The 16,593-nt window shown below is 43.8% G+C and overlaps 1 protein-coding gene and 1 pseudogene across 2 annotated transcripts in view; one reads left to right on the top strand and one right to left on the bottom strand.

Moving 5' to 3' along the window:
- CBLL1 (Cbl proto-oncogene like 1) overlaps window positions 1-1,967 on the bottom strand; it is an 18,951-nt gene extending 16,984 nt beyond the window's left edge. Inside the window, exon 1 of one of the 2 annotated variants that reach the window (XM_070424665.1) lies at window positions 1,648-1,967. In XM_070424665.1, coding sequence (XP_070280766.1) covers window positions 1,648-1,660 — 13 coding nt within the window. In that variant the 5' untranslated portion in view covers window positions 1,661-1,967. The remainder of the gene's footprint in view (window positions 1-1,647) is intronic. The other variant, XM_070424664.1, reaches the window with a different exon arrangement.
- On the top strand, window positions 1,756-16,593 carry LOC139016516 (ubiquitin-conjugating enzyme E2 R2 pseudogene; annotated as a pseudogene).

Raw genomic sequence — 16,593 nt, 5'->3', positions numbered from 1 at the left:
GCTCAAATCTTTCTTTTGACATCTCCCCTTGCATGACTCTCAATGTATATCTCTTACTTAGCAGTCCAAAATCTTGTTCCCAAATTCCCATGAATCACCTCTACCCCTTAAAAAAAGTTTGTTTTTCTCCCACGTTTTTCCCAACTCAAACCAAAAACATAGGCATCTCTCCTTTCTCTCACATACATCCAAACCAACCCATCAGTACGTGTTTAAGTACTAACCCCGAAATATTTATTGGATCTACCCATTTCCATTTTCAGTAAACAGAGCCACCTTTACTAAACCAAGCCTCCCTTCTAGTTTGCTGCAATCACCTCCTAAATTGTCTATTTTCTATTATTTTTACCTCCCTCTCTTATACCATTCTCCACAGAACCTATTACACTTTTAAAAGATTATGTCTCTCCTCACTTCCGTTCAATGGCTTCATATTGCACTTAAAATTCAAATCTTTGCAATGGCCTTCAAAGTCTTGCACAGGCTGACTCCAACCCTCCTTTCCAATCTCAGCCTAGAGCTCTTTCCCTCTTGCTAATAACTAAGCTGCAGCAAACTGGTCTTCTCTATTTTTTCCTATCTGTCTTTGTACTTGCTGTCCTCCAGATTTATTCCACAGCTGGCTTCGTCATCAAATTATAAATGTAACCCTTACAGAAAGGCCTTCTGAAGGGCCCTCCCAGTTAGTCTTCACTACAGCATCCGCTTATTGTCTTCAAAGAACTTATGATCTGTAAGATTGGGGGTCTTTTAAGTTTGTAAAAGAATGTAATCCCTATGACAGCAATAACTTACTCCGTCTTGTTTACCATTCTATCATTCCATCTCCAGGCCTACAGGTATCTGGCATGTAAATATATTTGTTTGATCACTGAAGACATCCCAACCAACACTTCATACAGGGAAAAACCCATTTTCCCTCCTTGCCACATGATCGACACAACTCTATGGAGCGCTTTTTAACTCCAAACCAAATGCCACAAGGAAGCAAAAGCAAAAACAAACAAAACAAAAAAACATAACGAAGAGTGGAGCCATCACGTGGAGAAAGGGATGTGAACGTCTTGATTTTAAGCTCGCCTTTGTAAATGTACCCAAATGATGAGTAAGGACCACAGCCGACGCACGGAGCATGCTTGGGGTTTGGGTGGAAAAGCCGATCCGAGTATCACTCCGAAAGCCACCTCTGACTCCCTTCTCCCACCTCCAGTCCACGAAGGACCGGCGGAGACCGCGGGAGCAGCCGCGCAAAGCGGACGGAGACAGCAGGAAGTCTCCAGCCCCCGCTCGCGCATCAACTCCCCAGCACCCCGAGGCTTCCCCGACTCCGAGATTGCAATCTACCCGCCAGTCCCCATAAGGCAGGGCAGGGCCCGCGCCGCCCGCAGCTCGGGCTCGGAGCTCAGCGGAACCTTAGATCAGCAGCGGCTACTGCCGGCACCGAGGCTGTGGGTACCACACCGGAGGGTAGGCCGGGAAGCAGCAGGCGCTTGCCGGGCACGGGGAAGGTTCCGTGAGATTCCTCTCTCGCCGCCACACCCCAGCGCTGCAGGGCGAGCACAACCCCCCGGTGCCCGCTGGGCGACCAGTCCCAGGCCGGCCAAGGGGGCTTGGTACCGGGACCCCCCACTGCCTCCGCCTCCTTACCAGTGTGATCCATGATTCGGCTCGCGGAGCACAGTGGGAGCGGAAGTCAACTGCGCCGGAGTCGCAGGGAGCGCGTGCGCTCTACCTTCCGGAGCCCGGGAGGCGGAAGTGCGACCCGGTGGCCCCGGCCTTGGCTTCCGAGGGCTGCGCGCTCTCGCGTACACTACCCGACTCCGGTGAGGGAGTCAGGCATAGTTCGGGCGAGGAAGAGCGAGCGAGGACGCGAAGAGCTTCGAGGCTGAGGTCGCTACGGCTCCTGCTCACGTGCTTCGAGAGAAAGTAGCCTTTCCCTGCGGAAAGGAGGCCGACGGGAGCGGGGGAGGGGGAGAGCGGTAGGAGCCGGTGGGACGAGCTCGCGGCAGGTAAGGCGGAAGCCCGCCCCCGCGGTGCGTTGCATTCTGGGACTTCGAGTACGCCGGCGCCCTTGAGCCACCAGGCCCACTGCGCAGGCTCGGCCGTTGGGCTGGCCCCGCCCCACCCCGCGGGCGGAGCAACGGTTAGGCATCCCCGGGGTCCTGGAGCGCCTGTCTCCTCCCCCAGGTCGGGGAAGAGTGTAAACACGCGCGCTTTGCACGGCGTCCTCCGCGGGGAGGTCGCTGCCCCGAGGATGGCTGCGCTGCGTGAGGCGCGCAGCTGGAGAGAAGGGCTCCATGCTTACTGTCTAAAGGCCGCTTTGTCGTGAGAAGCTGCACAGACCCGGTTCCCACCTCTCACGTTCCTAACCATTGCAACACGTTCGTAATGCGCGACTAGCATTCATTTTCCAGCGAAAAACGCTCGCGCCGCTAGGAAGCCCCCGAGCGCGCATCCTAAGGACCGGACGCGGGCGCGGGCTCGGGCTCAGGCTAAAGGCGCGCGCAGCGCAGCCGCCCGGGGGACACCCCGCAGTGAGTGCGGCGGGGGGCGGAGGGGGCAGCGTGTCGGGCTGGCGGGAAGGGAGAGGCTAAAAAGGAAAGGCCTGAACATGAGGAAGAGAGAGTTGCCACAACTGGCGGTACCTAGTTCCAGCTCTTGGTCCCGGGGGTTGACGGTGGCCGCCGCTTTCATCGTTCTCGGCCAGAACAAAGGGCAGCGCCGAAGCGCGGCTCCTGGGGACCTTGAGCGCAGCTTCCACCTCGCGGGCCCGGCTTATCGGCGCCCGCTCCCTGCTCCAGCCCTGGACACCTGCTGCCCTTGGAGTGAGCAGAAAGGAAGGAGCACAATTAGTGGGAAACACAAGCTGGGGAGTCGAGGGATTTGGGTTCTATTCGTGTCCTCCCTTGGTGACGACATCGTTCCTGGGTTGTGCACGCTTTCGGTGCCGGGGTTCCTAGGTAAAGAGGAGGTGATGTTGGCCTCTTTACAGAAATGCTTTCCGTGGCCGGGAGCTCCGAAGAGCGTGTGTGCAGCAAGGAGCTCGATCGGTGCAGCTAGTAACAGCCTCCAGTGACGACAGGATCGGCCCTCTACCTACTCCACTCTGCCTGCAGCGTGATGAACAAGTGAAGTACGCTCACAAGGAAGGGCAATGAGGAATCAAAGTTACCTCTGCCTAAAGGTAACTTTTACAATGTAAGTTTCTGAATTACTAAGTGGTTTTCAAGATGCTTTCAATGGCTGGGCTTATTTTTTGTTTTGGAGATGATGCGGTACTGATGTGATCAGACATTTCACCAATTTGGGGTGTAAACGAAGGGAGTTATCACCGAGAAAGAGCCCTTTTTATTTTTTTCTATTCTCATAGTTAGCCTACGGGCCATGCTTCTGACTGATGCAAATCCAGGTTCTGAATAATATCACTGTCCGCTGATGCTGATATTTATTTTTATCTTTTAAATATATTTTATTGATTTTTTTTTACAGAGAGGAAGGGAGAGGGATAGAGAGTTAGAAACATCGATCAGCTGCCTCCTGCACAGCCCAAACTGGGTACATGCCCTTGACCAGAATCGAACCTGGGCCCTTTCAGTCTGCAGGCTGACGCTCTATCCACTCAGCCAAACCAGTTAGGGCTGATGCTAATATTTAAAGAATTACAATGAAAAAGAACCTTACAACTGTATTTTACATAATCAGTAAATCAGAAGTTTTGTCAGCGTTGTATGGTCCATCAAGTTATGAAAGTTTACTGAGGGAAGATTCACTCACTTTAGATTCCCTGTAGATAAAATGTTAGATAAACATTTGTTGACTTAACTTGATTTGGCATCTGTTGTTTTCATGCATTGCTTTAGCATCTGTGCTTTATATGCATTTCTTCCTTAATTCTAGTTGCCTCACTTACCAGTGCAGTAATAGTAAGACAAAGTATTCTCTTTACCTAAATTGATAAGTGAAACTATACACAGACTTGTATTTTACTACTACACCCTGGTATCTATTGTTGGTGACCTGCATGCTGTAATCAATCGCAGTTGCTTTATTGAAAGTTGGTATTCACATTTATTTTATAGCAGGGTACTATCCTAAGCTTTCAAAAACAAAACATCATCATGATAGACAATCTGAAGCACTGAGGTGCATATTTTCATCTTAGTGACAGACCTGATATCTTATGAATTACAAGCCAATGTTCTTCAGGATGTTTTGCTAGCTTTCCTTTCACCTAGCACTATTTATGCCGTGAGAAATATAGGATGGCATCAGAGAGCTTGTTTTCCCAAGAACTTGTTCAAAACTCCTCAATACACGGTCAGGACATTCACCTTCATCTCCTTAATGCTGTTTCAGTTGTGTCACTCTGTAGTGCCTAAGACTGCAGAAAGTAAGAACTGTATAAATAATAGTCCCTAACTCAAGTACCACACAGGCTAGCATTTGTAGAAATAAATAAAAACATAATTAAATTCTGTGTGTTTTGAGGGAATGCAGTGCTACCTACATTCAGAGAAAATAAGGAGCAGGAGGACTGAGGATAGTTAAGTAAGCTTTATGGGGGGATTTAAGCTGAGCTTCGGTTAACAGGTAGGATTTAAAGAGGAGAGCACTGAAAGAGGCATCTCAAACAGGAAAGAGTAACAGCACAGACAGGAAAGCTGTTACAGCTTCTATAGAGGACATCAATCAGCTTGAGTTGTACTGCTGATCCATGCTTTGAAGTACTGAAAAATAGAAGAAGGTATAATTGTAAAGATCCTTGAAAAGTAAGATTTCAAAGTAACAGTTAAGGAACATATGAACAAATTCCAGCATGATATATAAATGACATAATTTTGAGTGATATATTAAAAAGCAATGAGCAAATCTTAAATGGGAGTGGGAGTGAATTAATACTGTTACATGTAAGAGAAAAACAATGGACTGAAAAGCCAGAGTTCCCTTCATTTTTATGTAATGTATCACGTTTATTGATTTGCAGATACTATACAAGCCTTGCATTCTGAAATAAATCCCACTTGGCCATGGTATATGATCTCTTTAATGTATTGCTGGATCTGATTTGCTAATATTCTATTGAGGGATACAGGCCTGTAACTTTCTTTGTAGTTTCTTTGTCTGGTCTTGGAATTAGAATAACGCTGGCTTGGAAAAAGACCTTGGAAGTCTTCCCTCCTCTTGAATTTTTGTAGTAGTTTGAGAAGGATAGGTATTAGTTCTTCTTGGAATGTTTGATAAAACTCACCTGTGAAGCCATTTGTTGCAGGACTTTTGTTTGTTTGCTGGGAGTCTTTTGATTTCTGCTTCCATTTCATTGGTTCTTATCAGCCTGTTCAGGTTTTCTGATTCTTCTTGATTGAGTTTTGGAAGATTGTTTCAAGGAATTTGTCCATTTCACCCAGGTTGTCCAATTTGTTGTCATATAGTTGTTCATACTATTTTCTTACAATCCTTTGTATTTCTGTGACATCAGTTGTTACTTCTCTTTCATTTCTGATTTTATTTATATGGGTCTTCTCTCTTTTTTTCTTAGTGAGTGTGGTTGAAGGTTCATCATTGATCTTTTATATTGTTCTTTTAGTCTCTGTGTCACTTATTTCCGCTCTGATCTTTATTAATTCCTTCCGTCTACTTACTCTGGACTTTTCTTGTTGTTCCCTTTCTAATTCTTTTAGTTGTAGGGTTAGATTGTTTATTTGAGATTTTTCTTGTTTCTTAAGGTAGGTCTTTAATGCTATGAACTTCCTTCTCAGGACTCCTTTTACTGTGTCCAATAGATTTTGGGTTCTTTTGTGCTCATTTTCATTTATTTCCAGGAAGTTTTTATTTCTTCACTCATCTCATTGTTAACCCATTCATTGTTTAATAACATGCTAGTTAGCCTCCAGGTGTTTGAGTGTTTTTCAATTTTCTAATTGTAGTTGATTTCTAGTTTCAGACCAATGTGATCAGAGAAGATGCTTGATATGATTTCAGTCTTCAGGAATTTATTAAGACTTATGTTGTGTCCTAACACATGTGGTTTAACTTCAAGAATGTTCCATGTGTGCTTGAGAAGAGTGTATATTCTGCTCCTTTGGGATGAAATGTTCTGTAAATATCAATTATATTCATCTGATCCAGTGTAGTGTTTAAGGTTGCTGTTCCCTGTAGATTTTTTTTTGTCTGGAAGATCTCTCCATTGGCATCAGTGGAGTGTTAAAATCCCCTACTGTGATTATATTGTTGTGATCTCTCAGTGTCCATATGTCCATGAATATTTTCTTCATATATTTAGCGCTCCTATGTTGGGTGCATATGTGTACAAGAGTCATATCCTCTTGTTGGATCAATCCCTTTAGTGTTATGTAGTGACCTTTTCTGTCTCTTGTTATGGCCTTAAGATTCTCTCTTTGTCTTTAACCTTTGGTATTTTAATTATGATGTGTCTTGGTGTGGGTGTCTTCTTGGTTGGGACTCTCTGTGCTTCCTGAATTTGTGTGCCTTTTTCCTTCACCAGGTTAGGGAAGTTTTCATCCATTATTTCTTCAAACAGGTACTCTGTGCCTTGCTTACTCTCGTCTTCTTCTGGTACCCCTGTGATGTGGATGTTGCCACTTTTTAAAAAAATATATATTTTTATTGATTTCAGAGAGAAAGGGTATTGTAGCTGAGCTATCCCTCAAGCTTCTTACCTGTCGCATGTGGGTTCTGGCGCCAGTCCTTTCTGCATCTCCACCCTTCTTACCAGTGTCTATGTGGCTTCTTCTGTAAATCCTTATATTTCATTTCAGCTAGCTTTCAGTTGGTTATTCAAGTTGATTGCTCTATAATTTAGCTGTAAATCCAGTTTGGAACTGGAGCAGGTGAGTGTAGCTTCCACCTATTCTGCAGCCATATTGGATTCTCCCCAAAACGATTTCTTGATAGTAGATTTAATACCTATCAGTCCCTCAGTTGAGGAAAATACCAGGCATGGATTTGTGATTCCCATCTTAAACCTACCTATCGAACAAGACACTTGTTCATATGCCACTTTCTCCATCAAGCCTTCTCTTACTCATTCTTGCAACAAGTAATATATATAGTAGAGAAAGAGCTTTGGAATTAGGCAGAACTGGGTTCAAATGTCAACTTTTTCTGTGTGATAATTTGTCAATTACTTAAGCTTAATTTTTGTATCAATAAAATGGGGATAATGATAACTTTCCTTACAAAGTTGTCCTGATGATCAAAGGCAATAATGTCTGTGAAAGCTCTTTATTGCTTGCCAAATAACAGGCTTTTAATAAATGTTTATTTGCTTCATTCTTCTTAGTAATTATTGCTCCTTTAGAACATCCAGGCACTGTGTTTCTTTGAAGACATCACACTCTACTTCATATTGTGGCAATATACTTATTCTATCTACTGTACAAGACAGGCTCCATGAGGATAGTGTTCATTGGCCATCCATCTATGTATATATATAAAAGCCTAAGTGATCATTACGACTGGTCAACCAGTCTCTATGATGCGCACCGATCACCAGGGTGCAGACACTCAACGCAGGAGCTGCCCCCTGGTGGTAAGTGCACTCCCACAGGGGGAGCTGAGCTCATGGTTGGCAAACGCAGCTGTGGCTGCAGGAGCTCTCCCGACTCAGCAGCAGTGCTTCTGTGCACCGGGCCTCTACTATTTCTATAATACACACTTCTTAGCAGACAGTGCTCACAAAATACTTGTTGACTTACTGAAGAATATCATCAGAGATACTAGTAATATGGCCCTATCAAAATAAAAATTTAACTTTTGCTCACAAATAAATGTGGCAAATGAATAAAAGCTCACAATAAAAAATAGCTAATTGGCCTACCAGCATGGCTTAGTGGTTGAGTGTTGACCTATGAACCAGGAGGTCATGGTTCAATTCCTGCCTGATCAGGGCATATGCCTGGATTGTGGGCTCTATCCCCAGTGTGGGGTATACAGGAGGTAGTGGATCAATGATGTTTCTATTTCTCTCTCCCTCTCCCTTCCTCTCTGAAGTCAATAAAAATATGTTTTTTAAAAAACTAGCTAATTAGCCCTGGCTGGTGTGGATCCGTTGGTTGGAGCATTGTCCCATAAACTGAAAGGTGGCAGGTTCAATTCCTGATCAGGGCACATAGTTGGGTGCAAGTGGGAGGCAGACAATCATTGCTTCTCGCATCAATGTTTCTCTCTCTCTCTCTTCCCCAATTCCGCTCTCTAAAATCATTTTTTTAAAGCTACTTATGATAGGAGGGCACTGACCACTAGGATTACAAAGAATTAGTGACCATTTATTACACCAATATTCAGAGTTCACTAGATAAAATGAGAAGAGATTATCTAATGCCAGAAGATAACAGTCAACGTCTTCAAACAGAAGGAACTCAAGCAGCATGGCATGTCTGAGCTTTTCTTAAGGGAGAAAAAACCCTATAGTGTGTGTGTGTTTATACATGTACACATATAAAACAGTGAAATCCAGCCAATTAGAAGAGAAATTAAAATTTTAAAATAAGAGTGAATAACCGTGGTAAATAATTTATTCAACAAGTACTTATTAGTGCCACATACTCTTCTAGTCATTTTAATATATCAGTGAACAGAGCAAATAACCCATCTGCCTATGTGAAACTTACATTCTAGTGAAATATAACTGGTTTAGATATATAACTTTATCAATACTAAACCATTAGGGTTACAGAACAAAATGTGAACTATATAAACCTGAACAAAATAAATATGCAATGAAAAACTATGGATAGGTGACAGAAAGCATGTGAGTATTAATTTTTCATGGGTTTTCTACCTTTAATGTCTAAAATTAAAAAGTAGTTTAAAGTATTAATAACTCCTGAAAGATTTTCATAATTTCTTAACCTAGAAAGAGTTCTTACAAAGTAATATTCCTCATATTAAAGAAAAATATTTCTACCTCTTGTTCTTTTGTTATATCAAATTCAAGTAAAATGAATTAAAATTAGACTATTTCTATTAAAATAGCATCTATCATAGAGCATTGTACTAAACCATCGATAGACTTGACTCAGTGTTTTATGTTAATGAAGGGCTCTGGAATTTTAACTCTGAGTGACCTTAGGCAACTCAAGGTTTCCTTGTCTCACTTAACATATTCTGCAAAATAGTGATAGTTGTTCCCACCTCCTATTGTTGTTTTGGAGGTTAAGTTAGACAATGAATTTAAATAGATTAACATGACATCTAACACAATGCCTAATAAATAATAAGCACTTAATGAATGTTAGTCACCTTCTTCATCTTGATCACCAGGCAGAGAAAAAATCCTGGACTCAAAGCTGTTAAGGAGATGATGTCCACTAGGTGGCACCAGCTCCCACTTAATACGGTATGCTGTATTCCACCAGAAGTTTGGAAGTCATATGAAGAGGCAGAAATAGAACTGCAGTGGTAACAAGACAATGTGCATATATAGATATAAATATATGTGACCCACAAACTAAGTATTTGATCCATAATAATTACCAAAAGCATATCTAAAACAATTACAAGTCAAACAGGTTCTGGTTTGATTCCCAGACCGGAGGAGATTTCTCTGCAGAGAGACTTTGAGAAGCCCTCCTGTTCAGCATTGGGTGTGGTGGCGTGATGCTTGGTCAGGTTTGACTAACAACTGGGGCTTTTGTTTCCCAGAAATGTGTTCCTCCAGCTTTGTTTTGCTGAGCAGGGTGTGACTTGGAGAAGGCCCTGTGGAAGGCTAGAGATTTTTGTGTGCTGTGGGAGGAAACTTTTGCAGGGATGGACAAAGAAATAGACAGCTGACAGAGAGACAGAAACTTGGTTGGAAGTGCAGAAAAGTTCAGATAGGGAGGGGTTTTAGCAAGTTTTTTATGTGGTAAGGAAAATCAATAGTGTTTTTGCTATTAGGCTTTTCTGACATCTGAGAAAATGATCTTAAGATAGAGCAGGAACAGAATGGGCTGGACATTTCAATACTTTTTTTTACTTTTCTTTCTTGTTATCCATTTCTATTATCCCTAAATCTTCAAATAAAATCTTGTTTAGCCCAGCCAGCATGGTTCAGGGGTTGAGCATCGACCTATGAACCAGGAGGTCACGGTTTGATTCCCAGTCAGGGCACATGCCAGGGTTGTGGGCTAGATCCCCACTGTGGGGCATACAGAAGGCAGCCAATCAATGATTCTCTCTCATCATTGATGTTTTTATCTCTCTTTCCCTCTCCCTTTTTCTCTACAATCAATAAAAAAATATTTTTTTAAAATCTTGTTGAAAATATGTTCTATTTTAGGGAGTTACAGGAGAAGTTTGTGTCCATCTTTGGGCTGGATTATTACACCAATTGGAACCAAATTACAGAAGTAAGGTGATGAAGTGTGTGAAATGTGAGAAGATTCCATGGGAATCCTCGTTAATACTTAGAAAAATCAAATAAAAGCCTGGAAATTCTACAATTTCACAGGATGGAAGACTTTGTCATTTGGTATTAAAGGACAGGGTAGTTCCAGAAGACTGGCCATGTTTATACACTAGTCCAGAGAAGGTCTAGGGGCTGCAGGTGGATCCAGAACAGGGAGTAGTTGACAGACAAAGCATAACGTCAAATGTGAAGCGGGGATGGAACAAATGTGGAGCAGAATTAAGTTGGTTAAGAGGAGAAATTGAAAAGAACAATTACTTCTGAGCTTTCTGTTTAGAAAGAAAATAAGGGCCAGTGGCAAGCCCATTCCTTCAGCTTCCTACACCCCACCCCAACCTATCCTTACTTCTTTGCTATCCCAGAGGAAAGGGAATTCTTTGTCTTATATGTGCTAACTTTGCTCTTGTCTTCACACCATCAGTTATCTATTCCCTCCCATACATGTTCCATTCTTTCACTACTGGTTCTATTCTCATGAAATATATATATAAAAGTTGAAGTTGCTACTTTTTAAAATAAAACAAAACTCTCTCTTGTCATTTTGCATCTTGTAATTACTGTCCTGTTCTTTTTTCCCTTCGCAACCAAGCTTCTAGAAAGAGCAGTCTCCCTGGCTACACTTCCTCTCTTCTCTTCCTATTCCCTCCCTGCACTCTGGCCATTTTGCCAATACCCAACTGCAAATGGCCCCACTGAGGTGAACTTCTCCATGTTAAAATCGTGTGATTTTCAGCCTGAATCTAAGCTCTCTGCAGATTCAGAGAGTGCAAGTGTTAATGTTTATTCAATAATTATTGAGCACCTACTATGTGTTTGACACCGTTCTAGGCACTTACTATGTGTTTGACACTGTCCTAGGCACTGTGACATATAGATAGAGGAGGTCCTGCCTCAAAGGTGTAGCCAGGTTATGACATCAGAGTTATCTGGCCTGGGGCCAGAGCAAGGGGGATGCTGAGCCCCACAGCTTTGGTGGGGCAGCAAGCACTTACAAAAATGCCAACCTTTGATTAGCTTCCCTGCTTGCACTGCAATTGAATTTCAGACTGCCTGCTCAAATGTTACTTACATCATATTATTAACAACTCTGTTACCAACATACTATTTTACAATTGCTGAAAATGTAATACTTTAGGAGGAAATGACCACTCCTTACGCTCCTAAACTCCACCTCTCCCCCAATTAAGCTTTCCTTATATCCTCTTGTAGCTTTTTTGTAGTGGGGTGGAGACTCACAGTGTACTTTCAAGGGACCTCTCACAGATCCCTTGCCCCCTTCCACCATGTAAAGACACAGTGAAAATGCATCTTCTGTGAGCCAAAAAGTAGATCCTCACTAGATACCCAAACTGTCAGAGCCATAGTCTGACTTTCCAGCCTCCATAACTGTGAAAAATAAATGTTTGTTGTTTATAAGCCACTGAGCTTATGGCATTTTTTAAATAGCAGCCTGAATGGACTAAGACAAGCACCCATGGCACCAGGTGGGGATTGAGAACTGCTTTACATAGTGTGATCAAAGAAGGCCTCTTTGGGAAGATGACATTTAAGCTGAGACTTACAAAGAGTTAATTGTTAGAAAACTTGGGGGAAAGCCTGCCAGGCAGAAGGAAGAGTAAGTGCAAAGGCACTGAAGGACTTGGGATGTTGGAGTCATGAAAGGACACCCGTGTGCCTAAAACTTTGTAATGTGACAGCGTTTAGAAAGGCCACCCAAGAGAGAGGAACTGACAACAAAAGGGGCAGGATCCAGAGCACAAGGACAGGGGTTTGCTTTGATAAGAGCAGAAACACATAGCGTTTAAAGCTCTTTTCCCTTAGTTTTAACAATTTCACTCTCTCTCTTAATTCTCCCCCTTCCTCTCTGTTCCTCTTTAGTCTCCTTTTTAGAACCCCTCCCCTTAATTTTGGTTGTCAGCAGGGTTCTGTCCACAACTGCCTTCTAATTATCCTCTCCACATTTTCTTATCCCTAACCACCAGGCTGGACCACTCTTGGGCTTCACACTCTCATATCCAACTGTAGATATGCATTTAGTCTCCCAGATTAAATCTCCAGCCCAGGCCTGTCCTCTGACCTTCTGATTTAACTACTTATTTGACACTCCACTTAGATGGAAGTATCTTGACTTTGACATATCTGAACTCGGGATTTTTTAACTCCACCTCCCCCAACATACAAAACACAACATGAATGGAAGCAGGGCAGGCATAGGGGTTTGCTTATTGGTGGCCCAAGTTCCACCTCTGTTCATAACTTCAGCCCCATTCTTTGATACAGACTTGAAGGTTTTTTTATGTTTTATTTTTTAAAATTGATTTTAGAGAGGGAGTGGGGGAGAGAGAGAGAGAGAGAATGAATCATCAACATGAGAAAGAAACACCAATGGGTTGACTCCCACACGTGCAGCCTTTTGGTATATGGAAGAGCACTCCAACCAACTGAGACACACCAGCCAGTACTGAAGTTTTTAATTTTTAAAAAAATTTAAATTTTTTATTGTTGAAAGTATTACATATGTCTCCTTTTCCCCCCCCATTGACCTCTCCTCAGCCACTCCCACCCCCCCACACCTGTCAGAATGACTATCATCAACAAATCAACAAACGAGTACTGGTGAGGATGTGGAATAAAAGGAACCCTCATGCACTGCTGGTGGGAATGCAGACTGGTTCAGCCACTGTGGAAAGCAGTATGGTGTTTCCTCAAAAAATTAAAAATAGAACTCCCATTTGACCCAGTAATCCCACTTCTAGGAATATATCCCAAGAAATCAGAAACACCAATCAGAAAGGATATATACACCCCTATGTTCATAGCAGCACAATTTACAATAGCTAAGATTTGGAAACAGCTCAAGTGCCTGTCAGCAGATGAGTGGATTAAAATACTGTGGTACATCTACACAATGGAATACTACATGGCTGTAAAAAGAAGGAACTCTTACTATTCAAAACAGCATGGATGGACCTGGAGAGCATTGTGCTAAGTGAAATAAGCTAGTCAGAGAAGGATAAGTATATGTGATTTCACTTATTTGTGGAATATAATGAACAACCTAAACTGATGAACAAAAATAGATCCAGAGACATAGAAACATTGAACAGACTGTCAAATCTCAGAGGGAAGGCAGCTGAGGGGGAGGAGGGATAAGAGAGCAACCAAAGGACTTGTATGCATGCATATAAGCATAGCAATGGACATGGACAGTAGGGGGGTGAGGGCATGACTTTTTTTAATGTAAAATAGCATTGTCAGCATTGGAGCTTACCAATACTTTCAGCACTCCTTTCTGACCTAGACATTTGAGAGGACTTTGTCCACATCCTTGAAGTTAGGCATGGCTATGGCACTTACTTTAGCCTCTGAAATGTGAGTGAAAGTTACACATACTGCTTCTGGATGGAAATATCTAAGAGAAGGCACACAATTCTCTTTGTTACCTTTTTTTTTTTAAAACTTTCTTTGTTCCAGGTTATCATTTGTTGAGGTGTAGATGTCTAAGATAAAAGAGCCTGGAATGCTGAGCCATCATGTGGAAGAAAACTGCCCAGAGAGTCATTAGACCCACAGCAAACTCTGAGCAAGGAAGAAAATAGAAGAAAAAGTGCCGGAAGCCAGTCCATCCTTGCTGCTTGACACAGTTGCTGCAGGGAAGGAACATCTGCACAGCATATGTTTCAAGGGATCTGGCATATGTGGTATACTGTTCTTAATATGTTTGCTCCCCTTCTTGGCGCTATGTGTTTTAACCAAGGTCACCTCTCCAAGAAAGGTTGTTTCCCCAGGTAGGGATTTTCCCCTGAAGTTAGGGAGGAAATAAAACCCCTTAACTAAGTGCCAGACGGGTAGTTAATCACTTTAACTATGAATAATCATGCTTAAGCTACATAATCTTTACTCCCTAGAATGGAGATAAGAAACGCCCTAACCTTTGGAATAGAAATAATAGGATTAAAATCAACTGGTATAAATACAGATGTAACAAGACAATAAAACACAGAACTTGGAACCTTCTCCAGAAGAGTGTCTTGGGAACTCACCTGGCTGGGTAGACTTCTGGAAGAGACTTCAACCACACATCAAGGCTTGGTCCTTGAGCTGACCTATTCCTATTTTTCCTGCTACAGAAAGCCCTGGATCTGCTCCTTAGGTGAGTGCACGATTGCCCATTTGCACTATTCTAAAGAGAAACAGCGGCCGCGGCGGCCCCAGAGAAGAACGAGAGGGCGACCGAGCGAGCACGGCGCTCCCGGGCCGGTCTGGCCCCCTCTCCTGACCGCTTCCACCTTTTCTCCTCTCCCCCCCCCCAAGTGGAGGCCCCCTCCGGGACTGGGACCGGGAGTGAATTCCCCTAACTCCTTCACCCTCTCCGAACAACTGGCCCCCGTGTGAGGAGAAGGCCAGGCCCTGCCTGGCCCGTGTAGTGTGTGAGGAGCACCAGGGCCAGCCCACGGGCCATCTTGGGCCTGGTCCGGCCCACTGGGTGTGTGAAGACCGGGGCCAGGTGCGGCCCCGCCCGAGGGTGAGCCGAGGGGAGGGGCCTGGTCCAGCTCAGCTGGTGTGTGAGGACTGGGGCCCCAGCCAGGCACAGCCGCTGCTGCAGCGATGGCCAGCTCCCAGAAGGCCCTGATGCTGGAGCTCAAGTCCCTGCAGGAGGAGCCGGTGGAGGGCTCCCGGATCACCCTGGTGGATGAGTCCGACCTCTACAACTGGGAGGTTGCCATCTTCGGACCCCCCAACACCCTCTACGAAGGCGGCTACTTCAAGGCGCATATTAAATTTCCTATTGACTACCCATATTCACCACCTACCTTCAGATTCTTGACCAAAATGTGGCACCCCAACATTTATGAGAGTGGACATGTATGCATTTCAATTCTTCATCCACCCGTAGATGCCCCACAGAGTGGTCAACTGAACTCCGAAAGGTGGAATCCTACTCAGAATGTCAGGACTATCCTGTTAAGTGTAATCTCATTGCTTAATGAGCCCAACATCTTCTCCGCAGCCAATGCGGATGCTTCAGTTATGTTCAGGAAATGGAGGGACAGTAAAGGAAAAGACAAAGAATATGCTGAAATCATTAGAAAACAGGTTTCAGCCACTAAAGCCGAAGCAGAAAAGGATGGAGTGAAAGTCCCCACGACCCTGGCAGAATATTGCATCAAAACTAAAGTGCCTTCCAATGACAACAGCTCAGATTGGCTTTATGACGACTTGTACGACCTTGACATTGAGGATGAAGAGGAGGAGGAAGATGCCGACTGTGATGACCATGATGATTCTGGGAATGAGGAGTCGTGACCTGCTCCTTCGAAGCCCCTGTACTGCCCTGCCATCTCAGGCCAAAGGGGGGGGGGGGGGGAGCAAGTGGGGACCTAGCAGTGGCCCCTCAGCAAAACCCTATCACGGGGTGGGAAAAACAAACATGGCTCCTGCTGACTCCCCTTGTGGATCTCAGTTGGCTCCTTTTTATGGACCTCTTAATGGAGAGAAGGTAATTGTGAACGAAAGGGGCCACATGCTGACCTGACAAGCTTAGGGGAGACCTGCATGGCAGTCTTACAAACTCAGAGGCCTAAAGTAATCACAGAGGATGGTCTGAAATTAAACTTTAACTAAAAGCAGTTATGGTGGGCAGTTACGTCCTAGGCCAGTATCTTCACTGACAAGGTCAACCTTTACCTTAACTGAGCCTATCTGTCTTTTTGCATCTATGATAACACACCCTTGAAATGTCTGGGTAACTTGTAACTTCCCTTTTTCTGGAGCCCCTGGGGCACAACCAAATGTGCTGGACGCCAGGACAGATACCCCAAATTCCTTCATTGTTAGTTAATTGATCCTGTACCCACCTAAGTATGTGTCCATCATTTTACTTTTATCCAATCCCAGGGATTTTCCTGCTTTGCTTTATCCCTCCTCCTTAATCTGTCACCAATGTCCCTCCTTTGATTGCAAATGTATAAATACAAATGTAACCCCGCCATTCTCCGAAGCATTATCTCAATTCCTTGAGGTTCTGCTTCCTGGCATATGTCCACAGTTTGGCTCAAATAAACTCACAAAAACTCTAAAAATAAATAAATAAATAAATAATAAAAAAAATAAAACAGAACTTGGCTGGAGATCCTGGACAGAACCTGGCTAGAGAACCTGGCTAGGCTGCTGATCACCTGAAT

Source organism: Myotis yumanensis, unplaced genomic scaffold (genome assembly GCF_028538775.1).
Source record: "Myotis yumanensis isolate MYYU_CA2020_CCGP unplaced genomic scaffold, mMyoYum1.0.hap1 SCAF_9, whole genome shotgun sequence".
NCBI lineage: Eukaryota > Metazoa > Chordata > Mammalia > Chiroptera > Vespertilionidae > Myotis > Myotis yumanensis.
The sequence above is the reverse complement of the archived record's forward strand: the minus strand, read 5'-3'. Positions and strand labels throughout refer to the sequence as shown.